The 18,021-nt window shown below is 42.0% G+C and overlaps 1 protein-coding gene across 1 annotated transcript in view; it reads right to left on the reverse strand.

Moving 5' to 3' along the window:
• Positions 1–633, reverse strand: part of LOC124795844 (kynurenine 3-monooxygenase-like) — a 181,682-nt gene extending 181,049 nt beyond the window's left edge. The window contains exon 1 of the mRNA XM_047259926.1: positions 559–633. Within this exon, the coding sequence (XP_047115882.1) occupies positions 559–633 (75 nt within the window). The remainder of the gene's footprint in view (positions 1–558) is intronic.
• Between the last annotated feature and the right edge of the window lie 17,388 nt (positions 634–18,021).

The raw sequence follows: 18,021 nt of genomic DNA on the forward strand, positions 1-18,021 counted from the left end.
CACCGATTCGCGCACTCACACGAAAGTATGCATGCACGCGAGCGCACGCCCACCCACGCGCACTCCCACACACGCTGCGCGCCCTCGCGAGTACTCGTACACACGCACACGAACGCTGTTGCGCGTGTACCAGGACACACATACACACACAAACACACACACACACACAAATAAATGCTCACGCACACGCACGAACGTAAGGAACAGATATATTTACAGAGTTTGACTGTGAAGCAGATATATGCGATGGCAGAAACACAATGGGGAACGCGCTACACAGCTAAACCGAAGGGCAACGGCCAGAACGTTACGTAACTGGTAAGGCGGCGGCTTTAGTCGGCTGAGCTGGCGGCGCCTACCGCGGTGCTTCTAATGCGCGACTCATTGCGTGTAGGGGTCCTAGCAGGACGAACGACTGACAGAATTCGGCAAGAAGCTATAACACGATTGGCAAAAGACGCCACACGCGAAACACAAGAACAGGGGTCGCGCACAGTAACCTGAGACTGACCAGGCCCCCCCGCTGCTTGCCTCCCTTTCCAGCACTGCAGTACTCACGAGTCCTCCTCCGACGACAGCGACGCCCTCCGCTTGCTGCTCCTTCTGCTGCTGCTGCTGCTGCTGCTGCGTCATAGCTGCTGATGCTTCCGCGGCCGGAGGGAAACTGCGGTCCTGCATAAGACGGCAGGTGGCGTCCAGCTGCCCTCGAGACTACGTTCGGTGGCTGCCGCCGCAGCAGCAGCGGTCGCGGGAACCCGGCCGCGCCCCTTCTCTCGCTCCAAGCTGGCCCGACCCGATAGGCAGCACGTACCAGTTACCCATGCCGAGGTTCGTTTCTGACCTTCACGCATGCTCTGTCAGCGCGTATGTCCAAAGTACTTGCAGAAGCAACTAAAAACGCATGCCAGTTTTAAAAGAACACAAAACCTCCAACACTGGCTATGTTTCATCTACATCTACATCTACATACATACTCCGCAATCCACCAAACGGTGCGTGGCGGAGGGTACCTCGTACCACAACTAGCATCTTCTCTCCCTGTTCCACTCCCAACAGAACGAGGGAAAAATGACTACCCTAATCTCTCTTATCTTTGTGGTCTTTCCGCGAAATATAAGTTGGCAGCAGTAAAATTATACTGCAGTCAGCCTCAAATGCTGGTTCTCTAAATTTCCTCACTAGCGATTCACGAAAAGAACGCCTCCTTTCCTCTAGAGACTCCCATCCGAGTTCCTGAAACATTTCCGTAACACTCGCGTGATGATCAAACCTACCAGTAACAAATCTAGCAGCCCACCTCTGAATTGCTTCTATGTCCTCCCTCAATCCGACCTGATAGGGATCCCAAACGCTCGAGCAGTACTCAAGAATAGGTCGTATTAGTGTTTTATAAGCGGTCTCCTTTATAGATGAACCACATCTTCCCAAAATTCTACCAATGACCAAGACGACTATCAGCCTTCCCCACAACTGTCATTACATGCTTGTCCCACTTCATATCGCTCTGCAATGTTACGTCCAAATATTTAATCGACGTGACTGTGTCAAGCGCTCCACTGCTAATGGAGTATTCAAACATTACGGGATTCTTTTTCCTATACATCTGCATTAATTTACATTTATCTATATTTAGAGTTAGCTGCCATTCCTTACACCAGTCACAAATCCTGTCCAAGTCATCTTGTATCCTCCTACAGTCATTCAACGACGACACCTTCCCTTATACCACAGCATCATCAGCAAACAGCCGCACATTGCTATCCACCCTATCCAAAAGATCATTTATGTAGATAGAAAACAACAGCGGACCTACCACACTTCCCTGGGGCACTCCAGATGATACCCTCACCTCCGATGAACACTCACCATCGAGGACAACGTACTGGGTTCTATTACTTAAGAAGTCACTGAAGCTCGAAACTTGACGCGGACTTCAATGCGAGATGCTTTTAATAGCTTCCACAACGAATCTCTGTCTCGAAATCCAACAGAAAATCAAAAGAGATTCTGGGCGTTCGTAAAGTACGCGATGTTAGTGATGACAGTGCCACTGAAGCAGAGTTATTAAAAACGGTTTACCCAAATTCCTTCACCAAAGAATACGAAGTGATTACTCCGGAATACGGACCAAGAATTACTGCCAGTATGGCTAATTTAGAAGTACGTAACTCCGCTGTAGCAAAGCAGCTTAAATCACTTAACAAAGGCAAGGCCTCCGGTCCAGACGGTATACTCGTCAGGTTCCTTTTAGAGTATACTGATATAGTACCTGCATACTTAGCAATCATACACAACTGCTCGCTCGTCGAAAGTTTCATGTCTAAAGATTGGAAAGTTGCACAAGTCACACCAATACCGAAGCAAGGATTTAGGAGCAATACGTTGAATTACTGATTCATATCACTAACGCCGATATGCAGTAGGACTTTGTAACATACGAGGATACTGTATATCGTCACACAAATACATCTACAACTACATGTGTACCCTGCGAATCACATTTAAGTGCCTGGAAGAGGGTTCATCGCACCACCTTCACAATTCTCTATTATTCCCATCTCGTATAGCGTGCGGAAAGAACGAACATTTGTATCTTTCCGTATGAGATCTGTTTTCCCTTATTTTATCCTGGTGATCGTTCCGCCCTACGTAGGTCAGTGTCAACAAAATATTTTCGCATTCGGAGGAGAAAGTTGGTGATTGGAATTTCGTGAGAAGATTCCGTCACGACGAAAAACGCCTTTCTTTTAATGATTTACACCCCAAATCCAGTATCATTTCTGTGACACTCTCCCATATTTCGCTATAATACAAAACGTGCTTTCTTTAAACTTTTTCGATGTACTCCGTCAGTTCTACCTGGTAAGAATCCCACACCGCGCAGCAGTATTCTAAAAGAGGACGGACAAGCGTAGTGTAAGCAGTCTCCTTAGTAGGTCTGTTACATTTTCTAAGTGTCCTGCCAATAAAACGCAGCCTTTGGTTAGCCTTCCCCACAACATTTTCTGTGTGTTCTTTCCAATTTAAGTTGTTCGTAATTGTAATACCTAGGTATTTAGTTGAATTTACGGCTTTTAGATTAGACTGATTTATCGTGTAACCGAAGTTTAACGAGTTCCTTTTCGCACTCATATGCACGACCTCACACTTTTCGTTATTTAGAGTCAACTGCCACTTTTCGCACCATTCAGATATTTTTCCTAAAACGATTTGCGGCTTGTTTTGATCTTCTGATGACTTTATTAGTCGATAAACGACAGCGTCATCTGCAAACAACCGAAGACGGCTGCTCAGATTGTCTCCCAAATCGTTTATATAGATAAGGAACAGCAGAGGGCCTATAACACTACCTTGAGGAACGCCTGAAATCACTTCTGTTTTATTCGATGACTTTCCGTCAATTACTACGAACTGTGACCTCTCTGACAGGAAATCGCAAATCCAGTCACATAACTGAGACGATATTTCACAAGCACGCAATTTTACTACGAGCCGCTTGTGTGGTACAGTGTCAAAAGCCTTCCGGAAATCCAAGAATACGGAATCGATCTGAAATCCCTGGTCAATAGCACTCAGCACTTCATGTGAATAAAGAGCTAGTTGTGTTTCACAGGAACGATGTTTTCTAAACCCATGTTGACAGTGTCAATAGACCGTTTCCTTCGAGGTAATTCATAATGTTCGAAAACAATATATGTTCTAAAATTCTGCTGCATATCGACGTTAACGATATAGGGCTGTAATTTAGTGGATTATTCCTACTACCTTTCTTGAATATTGGTGTGACCTGTGCAACTTTCCAGTCTTTAGGTACGGATCTTTCGTCGAGCGAACGGTTGTATATGATTGTTAAGTATGGAGCTAATGCATCAGCATACTACGAAAGGAACCTAATTAGTATACAGTCTGGACCAGAAGACTTGCTTTTATTAAGTGATTTAAGTTGCTCCACTACTCCGAGGATGTTTACTTCTACGTTACTCATGTTGGCAGCTGTTCTCGATTCGGATTCTGGAATATTTACTTCGTCTTCTTTTGTGAAGGCATTTCGGAAGGCTGTGTTTAGTAAATCTGCTTTGGCAGCACTGTCTTCGATAGTATCTCCATTGTTATCGCGCAGAGAAGGCATTGATTGTTTCTTGCCGCTGACATACTTCACATACGACCAGAATCTCTTTGGATTTTCTGCCAGGTTTCGAGACAAAGTTTCGTTGTGGAAACTTTTATAGGCGTCTCACATTGAACCCCACTCTAAGTTTCGAGCTTCTGTAAAGGATCGCCAATTTAGGGGATTTTGCGTCTGTTTCAATTTGGCATGTTTGTTTCGTTGTTTTCTGCAACAGTGTTCTAACCCGTTTTGTGTACCAAGGAGGATAAGCTCCGTCGTTTGTTAGTTCATTTGGTATAAACCTCTCAATTGCTGCCGACACTATTACTTTGAATTTAAGTCACATCTGCTCTACACTTACATTATTAATTTGGAATGAGTGGAGATTGTCTCTAAGGAAGACGTCAAGTGAATTTTTATCTGCTTTTTCGAATAGGTATATTTTTCGCTTATTTTTCGAGGATTTAGGGATTACAATATTCAATCTCGCTACGACAATCCTGTTTTCACTAACCCCTATATCGGTTTTGATGCTGGTTATTAACTCAGGATTATTTGTTGCTAAGAGATCAAGCGTGTTTTCACAACCGTTTACTATTCACGTGGGCTCACGAACTGTTGCTGTTGTGGTCTTCAGTCCTGAGACTGGTTTGATGCAGCTCTCCATGCTGCTCTATCCTGTGCAAGCTGCTTCATCTCCCAGTAACTACTGCAATCTAAATCCTTCTGAATCTGCTTAGTGTATTCATCTCTTGGTCTCCCTCTACGATTTTTACCCTCCACTCTGCCCTCCAATACTAAATTTGTGATCCCTTGATGCCTCAGAACATGTCCTACCAACAGATCCCTTCTACTAGTCACGCTGTGCCACAAATTTCTCTTCTCCCTAATCCTATTCAGTACCTCCTCATTAGTTATGTGATCTACCCATCTAATCTTCAGCATTCTTCTGTAGCACCACATTTCAAAAGCTTCTATTCTCTTCTTGTCCAAACTATTTATTGTTCATGTTTCACTTCGATACATGGCTACACTCCATACAAATACTTTCAGAAACGACTTCCTGACATTTAAATCTATACTCGACGTTAACAAATTTCTCTTCTTCAGAAACGCTTTCCTTGCCATTGCCAGTCTACATTTTATATCCTCTCTACTTCGACCATCATCAGTTATTTTGCTCCATAAAAATAGCAAAGCTCCTTTACTACTTTAAGTGTCTCATTTCCTAATCTAATTCCCTCAGCATCACCCGACTTTATTCGACTGCATTCCATTATCATCGTTTTACTTTTGTTGATGTTCATCTTATATCCTCCTTTCAAGACACTGTCCATTCCGTTCAACTGCTCTTCCAAGTCCTTTGCTGTCTCTGACGGAATTACAATGTCATCGGCGAACCTCAATGTTTTTATTTCTTCTCCATGGATTTTAATACCTGTTCCGAATTATTCTTTTGTTTCCTTCACTGCTTGCTCAATATACAGACTGAATAACATCGGGGACAGGCTACAACTGTGTCTCACTCCCTTCCCAACCACTGCTTCCCTTTCATGTCCTTCAACTCTTGTAACTGCCATCTGGTTTCTGTACAAGTTGTAAATAGCCTTTCGATCCCTGTATTTTACCCCTGCCATCTTTAGAATTTGAAAGAGAGTATTCCAGTCAACATTGTCAAAAGCTTTCTCTAAGTCTACAAATGCTAGAAACGTAGGTTTGACTTCCCTTAATCTAGCTTCTAAGATACGTCGTAGGGTCAATATTGCCTCACGTGTTCCTATATTTCTACGGAATCCAAACTGATCTTCCCCGAGGTCGGCTTCTACCAGTTTTTCCATTCGTCTGTAAAGAATTCGTGTTAGTATTTTCCAGCCGTGACTTATTAAACTGATTGTTCGGTAATTTTCACATCTGTCAACACCTGCTTTCTTTGGGATTGGAATTATTATATTCTTCTTGAAGTCTGACGGTATTTCGCCTGTCTCATATATCTTGCTCACCAGATGGTAGAGTTTTGTCAGGACTGGCTCTCCCAAGGTTGTCAGTAGTTCTAATGGAATGTTGTCTACCCCCGGGGCCTTGTTTCGACTCAGGTCTCTCAGTGATCTGTCAAACTCTTCACGCAGTATCATATCTCCCATTTCATCTTCATCTACATCCTCTTCATTTTCCATAATATTGTCCTCAAGTACATCGCCCTTGTATAGACCCTCTATATACTCCTTCCACCTTTCTGCTTTCCCTTCTTTGCTTAGCACTGGGTTTCCATCTGAGCTCTTGATATTCATACAAGTGGTTCTCTTTTCTCCAAAGGTCTCTTTAATTTTCCTGTAGGCAGTATCTATCTTACCCCTGGTGAGACAAGCCTCTACATCCTTACATTTGTCCTCTAGCCATCCCTGCGTAGCCATTTTGCACTTCCTGTCGATCTCATTTTTGAGACGTTTGTATTCCTTTTTGCCTGCTTCATTTACTGCATTTTTATATTTTCTCCTTTGATCAATTAAGTTCAATATTTATTCTGTTACCCAAGGATTTCTACTAGCCCTTGTCTTTTTACCTACTTGATCCTCTGCTGCCTTCAGTACTTCATCCCTCAAAGGTAACCATTCTTCTTCTACTGTATTTCTTTCCCACATTCCTGTCAATTGTTCCCTTATACTCTCCCTGAAACACTCTACAACGTCTGGTTCTTTCAGTTTATCCAGGTCCCATCTCCTTAAATTCCCACCTTTTTGCAGTTTCTTCAGTTTTAATCTACAGTTCATAACCAGTAGATTGTGGTCAGAGTCCACATCTGCCCCTGGAAACGTCTTACAATTTAAAACCTGGTTCCTAAATCTCTGTCTTACCATTATATAATCTATCTGAAACCTGTCAGTATCTCCAGGCTTCTTCCATGTATACAACCTTCTTTTATGATTCTTGAACCAAGTGTTAGCTATCATTAAGTTGAGCTCTGTGCAAAATTCTACCAGGCGGCTTCCTCTTTCATTTCTTCCCCCCAATCCATATTCACCTACTACGTTTCCTTCTCTTCCTTTTCCTACTACCGAATTCCAGTCACCCATGACTATTAAATTTTCGTCTCCCTTCACTATCTGAATAATTTCTCTTATTTCATCATACATTTCTTCAATTTCTTCGTCGTCTGCAGCGCTAGTTGGCATATAAACTTGTACTACTGTGGTAGGCGTGGGCTTCGTGTCTATCTTGGCCACAATAATGCGTTCACTATGCTGTTTGAAGTAGCTTACCAGCACTCCTATTTTTTATTCATTATTAAACCTACTCCTGCATTCCCCCGTTTTGATTTCGTATTTATAACCCTGTATTCGCCTGACCAAAAGTCTTGTTCCTCCTGCCACCTAACTTCACTAATTCCCACTATATCTAACTTTAACCTATCCATTTCCCTTTTTAAATTTTCTAACCTACCTGCCCGATTAAGGGATCTGACATTCCACGCTCCGATCCGTAGAACGCCAGTTTTCTTTCTCCTGATAACGACGTCCTCCTGAGTAGTCCCCGCCCGGAGATCCGAATGGGGGACTCTTTTACCTCCGGAATATTTTACCCAAGAGGACGCCATCATCATTTAACCATACAGTAAAGCTGCATGCCCTCGGGATAAATTACGGCTGTAGTTTCCCCTTGCTTTCAGCCGTTCGCAGTACCAGCACAGCAAGGCCGTTTTGGTTAGTGTTACAAGGCCAGATCAGTCACTCATCCAGACTGTTGCCCCTGCAACTACTGAAAAGGCTGCTGCCCCTCTTCAGGAACCACACGTTTGTCTGGCCTCTCAACATATACCCCTCCGTTGTGGTTGCACCTACGGTACGGCTATCTGTATCGCTGAGGCACGCAAGCCTCCCCACCAATGGCAAGGTCCATGGTTCATGGGGGGGGGGGGGGGGGGGGCTCACGAACTAACTGCTCGAAATAATTTTCAGAGAATTCGTTTAGCACAATTTCGGATGTTATTTTATGCGTACCTCCGGAATTAAACATGTATTTTTTTTCGCCAATATATCGAGGGTAAATTACAGTCACCACCAACTATTATCATATGAGTCGGGTACGTGTTTGAAGTCAAACTCAAGTTTTCTTTGAACCTTTCAGCAACTGTATCATCTGAACTGGGAGGTCGGTAAAAGGAGCCAATTATTATTTTATTCCGGTTGCCAACAATGACCTCTGCCCATACTAACTCACAGGAAGTATCTACTTCAATTTCGCGACAAGTTAAACTACTTCTAACACCAACAAACACGCCACCGCCAACCGTGTTTAGCTTATCTTTTCGGAACATCGTTAGGTTCTTCGCAAAAATTTCGGCTGAGCTTATATCCGGCTTTAGCCAGCTTTCACTGCCTTTAACGATTTGAGCATCAGTGCTTTCTATTAGCACTTGGAGCTCTGGTACTTTCCCAACACAGCTACGGCAATTTACAACTGTTATACCAGCTGTTCCTGTATGTTCTTCCTGTGTTCATCCTGCACCCTTTGTGACTGAAGCCCATCTTGTGTTTTCCCGAGGCCCTCTAACCTAAAAAACTGCCCAGTCCACACCACACAGCCCCTGCTACCCGTGTAACCGCCTCCTGCGTATAGTGGACACCTGACCTATTCAGCGGAATCCGAAACCCAACCACCCTTTGGAGGAAGTCAGGAATCTGCAGCCAACACGGTCGCGGAACCGTCTGAGCCTCTGATTCAGACCCTCCACTCGGCTCTGTACCAGAGGTCCGCTATCGGTCATGTCGACTATGCTGCGTATGGTCAGCTCTGCTTTCATCTTGCAAGCAAGACTGGCAGCCTTTACCACTTCTGTTAGCCGCTCGAAACCAGAGAGAATCTCTTCTGATGATTGGTACCGACGTGAGCAACCACCTGCAGTTGGCTGTACCCTGTGCTCCTCATGGCATACGGGAGGACCCTTTCCACAGGTGGAATGAATCCTCCCGATATGCACACGGAGTGCATTATTTGTTACACAAATAAATAACCTTTTATTGTGATTGGTAGCGGAAATTTTTATACACGCTAGTTAACTTTTATTCTTATCCCCAGTTAACAATTTTTTATTTTTTAAATGACGTAGTCTTAATGCAACAAATATTTTTAGAGAGTTTACTGTTTATTTGATCTACATTGGGAAATAAGACTCACATTAAATAATACAGCTCAGCGACAATAGGCATCGATCACCCGATACAGAAGAAGTGTCTCTTTTTGCAATGATGCATCGTTTATATTACTAAATAATTAAATATTTTTTTTTTTTTACAAACGATAATGTTAATGGTCACAAAGTTCACATATCACTGCGTTTCATAGGCAAAGAACTACCTGTAAACAAAAATTATTTCAATTACACGTATTTAACGTCGTCAATACATAGATATTCATCTGGATAAAGGGGTAAAATTATTTGAATGTGGCTGTGACGCCACACGCATTCAAATACCGATTCACCCTTAACCGAATTTAGCTGTCTGTGGATCCATTCAGTCATGTCGACAGAATGACGGATTATTGTTTATCCAGCTGACTTATGTACTATTTCTAGACACCTTTCAGACACAGATAAAAATTTCAAAAAAAAAAAAAAAGAAAAAGGAGAATTCTACAGTGTTTATGGACGCTATAAGATACAATGAACGAAGCGGAATACAGTGGCTAAGGATATCAGACATTTTGCGTGACTTTACGTCGTAAATATATTATTTAGCGACTATGGCAGTTGCTATATCAAAGACTTTCCTTCTGGTATTTAAGTATACAAGCGAGTTTCTTTGGTCACTTCTTTCAAGCCTAGATATTTAATGAAAAACAACTGGGTATAGGCCATTGAAATTGTTATTATTGTTTGGCTCAAGTCTTACTCACAGTTTAGTTATTTTGTAATTTCTTAACAGTTCCTGACAAGAGAGAGGAATAATAATGTGTTTAAGCGCAAATTTTGCAAAATTATCTTGTTTATGTCTTGCTTCCATCTCTTCTTCATCTTCTTCTTCTAGTGCCTACCTGTTTCGTATGTTGGTGACCATCGTAGCTACACCACTGTTTGCTTGTTGGAGAAAGCTCCTCGCTCGTATGTGAAGTCTAGTTTCCAAGACAAGATGTTCTTCTTCTCTCTCGTTCTCTTTTAGCTGGTGTCTTTCCTTCAAGAATGTCCTGCATAAGTTTATACCTGTATCCATTCCGCATTTCATGGCCGACATTTTGAAGCTTTCCGCATTTTACCATGTTTAGGACTTGTTTTACTTTCTTCATTTTGCACTGAGCATCATTGTTAGTAATTATATCCGTCTACGGCACTCAGCATTATCCACTAAAGCGACATCTCAAATCCCTCGAGTAGTTTTCCCGTCGTCTTGGTCAAAGTTGAGGTCTCAACTCCATAGAAATGAATGGCAAATATGTAGCAAGGTGTAAGTTTTAATTTTGTTTCAGTTGAGCGGTTATGGCCCTGGAACGCACTAGCGATTTTACAGAACGTGGTTCCGGCTTTCTCAACACGTACTTTAATTTCTTGTTGGTTATCCCATTCGTTCCTAATGTTAGTTCACAGATACGTATACTTGTTTACTCTTAATGTTTAGATGACAGTTCGGTATGTCTTTCTTGCCAATGACCATTAATTTTGTTTCACTTAAGTTGATTTTCATCCCCATAACGCTCACAACTTTCACTGATTTGGGATACAAGATGCTGAAGTAGATTTCAGCTGTCAGCAAATATTACAGTATCACCATCATAGCGGATATTGTTCACCTTCTTTCCACTCGAGACGATTTCATCTTCGAAATTTTCAAGGGCTTCTTTGAAGACATATTCCAGATAAGGATTAAATAGCAGTGACGACAGAATAACAGCCCTATCTCACTCCTCGGCATGTCTTTAATCTGTCAGATTTCTCCTTTTCTACTCTCGTGGCAGCTTATTGATTCCAGTATACATTAATTATAATTCCGAGACCGTTTTTATCCGTCCCACTATTTTATCACCTCGGCCATCTCGTAAAGTTGTACTCTATCAAAAGCATTTTGACAATCAATAAAGCACACATAGAAGTCGCAGGTAATGTCTCTACTAATCTCTCTGAAGCCAAGCTGTGTAGGTGCCACTTGTTCTTCAAAACTTCGTAGATTCTTTGATTCTGTGAACGATCTTCAGAAATATTTTCAGGAGACAGTTCATCAAACTTATTCTTCTGAAATCACTACATTTTGTAGCTTCTTGTTTTTTATGCAAGATTACAAACTTCGACTGAAGCCATGCTTGAGGAATGATAAGCGAATTAAAAATTTCATTTAGTAATTCTGTCAATCATTGTATCTGTTCTTCATCAAACTTTTTAAGGAGTTCAGAATGCATTCCACTTGGTCCTGCTGTTTCTCATTTTTTATTGCACTTACTGCTCGTCTCACTTGTTCTGCTATAATATCTAGTCCTGTTTCTCCAGCGACTTTAGGTGGATCTGGCTCACCGTCGTGATAAAGTTCTTCCATGAAGTTCTTCCAACCATGAATTCTTTTGTTTTTGTCGGTGTTCTCTATAAACGTTCATCGTGCACATACTGTTCTACTATGGATGATAAAAATCACTGCAGCCACAGGTTAGCTACATTGTGGCTGTGGAATAATAGATGTTGCGGAAGCATAACAGTTGGGAGTGATGGCGTAACGGTGGTAGAAAAGGATAAAAGGGAGAGAGACAACTCCTGAAAACAATGTAGAGACTTCCTGGTATGTTTAGAAGGTAGAAAGAGAGGAGTGACCGAGGACACTTCTCAGTGAAGACAGAAAGGCCATAAATTCTCCGCGCTTGGGTAAAATTAGAGGTAGTATCTGCAGTAATGGCAGCTGAAATTAGATTTGCCGTGTGCTTTGATATAACGGATAGTAACAGAAAATGTTGATTGTGGAAAACATATTTTGTCAAATTATTATCATGAAAAACTGTACTGTCTAAGGTGAACTTTTTCAATTCATTTTCGTATGCGTTGATCACAAAATTTCGCAAGACTGTTTGCGGCCAGATAAGCTTAATTCTGTATGTTTTGACTCTATAATCGTCACAATCATCATTGTTGGACTTCTCATGCAAAAATGTGTTGTATTGTTAACGATATTATTCTTTACAATCTATTTTCGAGCATATTTTCAGCTTGTTTCGGTGTAAAGTAATAAAGTCAGTGTACACTCTATCCGCTATGAGACCGGTGATGGTAAACCCAGTAGGTAAGATAGAACTAATTACGTCAAATTAAAAGCTGAGATCTATTTTCGGATAACTCGATTGATGTATGTATTACCAGAAAGAACAATGGAAAAGTTTCACGCAGCTGCAGAGAACAGCAGGTTGTAGCGAACGGACATGAAGAACGTTTTGGTTAGCTCTGAAATACGATCAATCGCTGCTTGATAGCAGGCGTGAAAGAAGTATAAGCTAACATCTACAAGAAAAACTAGACTCAGGGTTCCAATAAGCAAGCATTAGTAACATGACTCTAAACTTGGCGACGTGACGAAAGATATCGGTGTTTTACGCGATATTTGAGTAAGAATGAGAGGTTAATGATAAACGTGAGAGGGACAGGAATATCCCCGACCCACAATTGGAGACCCAGTTCCAAGAGTTACCAGGTCTATATAGAGCCAACAAAACTAGACACACTTGTAGATATTGTCGAGGCTACTCGGTGATTTGATCAGGCTTGGCTTGCGAAACCTCTGCAGCCAGTTAACAGGAAACAGGTTACCACTGACGTCGGACTTGACTTACGTGAGAGCTGTGCCGTTTGGTGTTGTTGGATGGAGGGGTCCAGCAATGCACGACCTACTATGAACAAGAGAGAGAGAGGTAGTTTACTACTTTCGTAAGCTGATGAGCGGGACCACAATGACACATGGGAAGCTCTTGTATTTTGCTGGTGTCAAAGGGGTGCTAACTCCTTAATTCACACTGACTTTGCTAAGAAAGTTTATAATATGATACTGAAGACAGCAACAAAAAGAAATAAAGTCTGGAGATTGAAAAACATAGAAGTGAAAAATATTCGTATAGTGTTCCAGGTCTGAATATCTCTGAAGCGTAGGATTACAGTTGAAAAATATAGATGATCATAAAGTAGCTGCTTGATTTTGCATCTGCAATTTGTAAAAAGGAGTCGTATGTGAGCAGTCCCAGTATTCTAAACTGTAAATATAGGTGTCTTTTGCACGAAACGTCATGTAGAAGCGTGCGAAGTTAAGACCTCCGGCATAAGGCGACATCATTAATAACAAAAAATTTTTGGGTCCACCTAGGAAATTTTCATGTATATGGAAATACTTGAAACTGATGTGTTATGTGTTTAACAAAAACAGATCAATGGAAATCTATGAGGATTGAAATATTTATTTCGCGAATACGATACAGAAATATTACTTAGCATTTACAACTTAATATCTTTAGAACTGCAAATCAGGTAGCACATAATACATTATAAACAATTACACTATGGGAAACTCTGACATTTGTCTAGTTTCAAATAGGTTCATTAGCCATGACAATTAATTAGTCACGAAAGGCAACAGATCAACTAGAATTTAATCGATGAGAATAAAAACAGATACAACAGGTCATGATTACACAGCAGAAACTACTAGAATACTTTGTTAGACGCTAATGATCAATTAAATATATATCCAGATAAATTAATCGTCATCCTTGAAACTTATTTCTCAATGTGAACTATAAACTGAACCAGTGTAATATCTCAGAAGCTACAGTTACTAAAGGGAAGTAGAATTTAATGTAGCAAAAGAAGAAAACTACCGAAGATGCTTAACATTAGAAAAAGTATGCATCTCTTCCCATACTATAAAAAATTATTGCATTCATGACTGTTCGGTCAGTTCTTGGTAGAATGTTTTATACATTACGAATTAAAACACACACTGTTAGTAGTAGGGCAAGGTTCTTACGACGACACGCTGCATTGTTGCCAAATTTATTCACGATGGCGGCGATGACGTCATCCAAGATGGCGGCATGTAGACTTGGCAACAGCACATGACGTCATCCAAGATGGTGGATTTTGGCGGGAAAATAGGCCAATTGTGCTACGTCCACAAACCTAACGTTCAGAAAAAATGACGGGAATTTTGAATTTTGGCAGGAAAATAGACCAATTGGGCTACGTCCACTAAAATAAGCCTCCAGAAAAAGTAGGCGCGAAATTCAAATTCCAACATGATAATGCATGCCAAAACGTACTTGTCTTTATTATTATTCATTATTATTGATTATCATTTATTAACATTGATAATTATTTATTATCATTTGTTATCATTTATTACTATTGGCCTACCTCGACGAGAAAATTCACGCCAAATTCACATTCCAAAACGATAATGGCTGCAAAACCATACTTGTCTTTATTATTATTCATTATCATTCATCATTTATTATTATTTATTATCATTATTTATCATTATTTATTATTTATTATCATTTATTAATTCTTATTATTTATTATCATTTATTATTATTGGCCTACCTCCGCCGACATAGAAAATCGCGCCATAATCTCTGGAAAACCGTACTTCTATTTATTATTATTATCATTCACTATTATTTATTAGCATTTATGATTATTTATTATTATTTATTCAAGATGGTCGATTTTTGCGGCAAGAAAGCCAATTGCCTTACTTCCATAACAAAAAATCTCTCACAAATTCAAATTCAAACACGATAATCTGTCACACCTACGAAAAAAAAAGGAGACCAATAAGGCCATGTGCACTAACCTATGTCCACCTCATTCTACGAAGTTTGAACTTTCCGTCCTCACTTATTGTTTCACTCCTATGAAAATCGCGTCAAATAGTAATAAAGCGCACTTTTACTAACGTATGTCACCTCCTGTGAATTCGTGGGAAAAGGACTGAAGTATTTATTTCAAACAGTACCGTCAGCACTTGTTCTCCAACAGAGTTAGTACGCATCTTAGAGATCGCAGTCCAGTCGCCACGAGGCCTGCAGTCCAACTGAATTAGTTCATATGGTCGCCGCCGACCCGCGCCGGACCGCGCGCCACCGCCAAGCGAGCGGTCGCCTCACGTGACGGTCGTGTGATGTGTCCGCGCCCGCTGCCGGTCCAGCGGCCGCTCACGTCACTGCCGAAACCGCGTCGCAGGTCCGCGTTGGTCCAGCGATCTAAACATGTTTTCGCGGACAGTGGAGTCCGCCCCCACCAACCAGTTGGCGCCAAAACTGTTCGCTTGACAGGTTGGAACCTGCCTACTTCATAACGGTAGGTCGGTTGATTCAGCACCTGGTTGACAAAGAATGCCCTGCCGCACGTTTGGCACCAAAGTTTGCTCGAGAGCGAAATCCTCCATGACATCACAACAGGTTGTCCAGCACATGTGCTCGCCACGACGTCCCTCGCTAAGTTAATTGATCACTCGTCTCTCATTATTCAATCCACATTCTGCGCTCACCTAATCCAAATCGTCGCAAAAACACACGTCCATACACATGAGCCATCGCGCGCACCTAGCTTAGTACCTCCGCAAGTGAATGTAACAAAGTTCTCATGACTACTTAATTAATTTGATCAATTAATTTCCCTCTATGATGCGGAAAACTGCCACGTCCACCTACACTTGGAATCAATTTTCGCCACTGCCACGCCCACCTGGACTTGAAATGAAATAGTTAAAGTCCCTACCGACCACCACGTCCCTTTACCGATCCATGTTCGTTGGCTAACATATACTAATGTGTACTTCCGTTTACTAACGTGCAGCCGGCCGTGATGGCCGAGCGGTTCTAGGCGCTTCAGTCTGGAACCGTGCGAACGCTACGGTCGCAGGTTCGAATCCTGCCTCGGGCATGGATGTGTGTGATGTCCATTAGGTTAATTAGGTTTAAGTAGTTCTAAGTTCTAGGGGACTGATGACCTCAGCAGTTAAGTCCCATAGTGCTCAGAGCCATTTGAACCATTTTTACTAACGTGCACTAACGTCTACTAACCTACATTAACTTATATCACATTTTGTGTATACAAATAAGCCAAGCTTGAAGTCTGATGGTCAGTTCGCGTTTCGCTACCAAACAAAGAAAATTGTGGCAAACGAAGCCACTAACCTAAGTCACCAGTGATGTCTCAAAATCGTCTGCTTTGCCTCTCTCTCACACCACAAGCGCGAGACCGCCCACGTCACAGCCTGGACGTTTATACTCGCGTAGGACATACTCCTCTGTAAATATTCTAGCTAAACTATGACCCGAATACTGTTCTTCAATCCACATGGTCTAGGACATGGCCAGAGCACACCCCCAGTACCTAAGCCGAGTACATCGCCCACCCCACCTGTAGTTAACCGCTGAGAGACGGAGATATGTTGCAATCACATCCCTCGCGCTCTGGTAGCTACTTGCCTCGGCAATTTGATCTAACAAAACCTCCAAGTAGAAAAAATAAGAACCAACTAGAACTCTCTCATATTCTATATCGTCCCACAAATACTATACGTACATTTTATTTAGGCATCGAGTATATCTATCACTCTCATACAAAAAACACTCGCCCTGATGTACCTGTTGTCATGTTGCACAATCGGCAGACACGCAAACAGCTCCTAATTTCAGTGCACCATATCAAACTGCTCCTAAATAATGCGGTACACATAACTGTAAACACCATCAGTACTCGTCCAAATAACGCATAGCAAAATAACTCAACAGGCGCGCGCAATCAACCTGTCCCACACTAAGTCACACGTTCGACAGCTCTCAATTTGCTCAAAGGTCACTGTTCAACCTCTCAAACATGACTAGATGACAGCCGCATTCACACGTAACACCTGTCACCGTCCTAACTCAGTGCGGTCCAACACACATGTTAAGGCCGCATTCCATTGCTTGCCGGCCTATTTGCGACACATCTCCACCGTCACGTCTGTTGTCAGAATAGCCGAGAGCGAGTTCACACACACACCGTCCGCACACATCCCAGCGCTTTCCTCCCCTCACAATCTAAAACGACGATCATCTGCTACTTAAAAAAAAAAAAAAAAAAAAAAAAAAGCCCAGTCAACCTCTCCGAAATTGTATAGTGCCCCCAGAAATAGTTAACGCTAACTTTCGTGTTTTCGCCGGCCGGGGTGGCCGAGCGGTTCTAGGCGCTACAGTATGGAACTGCGGGACTGTTACAGTCGCAGGTTAGAATCCTGCCTCGGGCAGGGATGTGTGTGATGTCCGTAGGTTAGTTAGGTTTAAGTAGTTCTAAGTTCTAGGGGACTGATGACCTCAGATGTTAAGTCCCATAGTGCTCAGAGCCATTTGAACCATTTTTTCGTGTTTTCTCAGCTTATTTGTAAATTCAAATTCTTACCCTAACAAAACTTGTTCACGAAAATAATACTGAATGCGCTCCTAACCTCCTACCTTTCCAGCTCTCAACATACGCAAATGTTCTCAACCCTCCTACATGCCAGCACAACCGATTAGTCATTCTTATTCCTTCTTATCCAATTTACTGGCCTAATTTCCTAAGTGCCCGTTATCGAAGTACCATCCTGCTTTTCTTTCTGAGGCTTTCTGTGCTTACTTTTACAGAGATCGCAAAATTACCTCCACAGCCCCCTCAATCTACACACACGCATGCACGCACACATGCACACACACACACACACACACACACACACACACACACACACACGCGCGTGCACAGTCATCCTCTCTACTCATCCCATAACATAAGACTAACTCTACAATCCATTATATACAAACCCTACACAATGTAAGCCACAGTAACTTTACAATACCGACTACATACCCCAATTCTCTCCATTCCTACACACGCGACACTTAGCGGTAATCAGCCCTTCTACATCATCAACGGACGG

Source organism: Schistocerca piceifrons, chromosome 4 (genome assembly GCF_021461385.2).
Source record: "Schistocerca piceifrons isolate TAMUIC-IGC-003096 chromosome 4, iqSchPice1.1, whole genome shotgun sequence".
Taxonomy (NCBI): Eukaryota; Metazoa; Arthropoda; class Insecta; order Orthoptera; family Acrididae; genus Schistocerca; species Schistocerca piceifrons.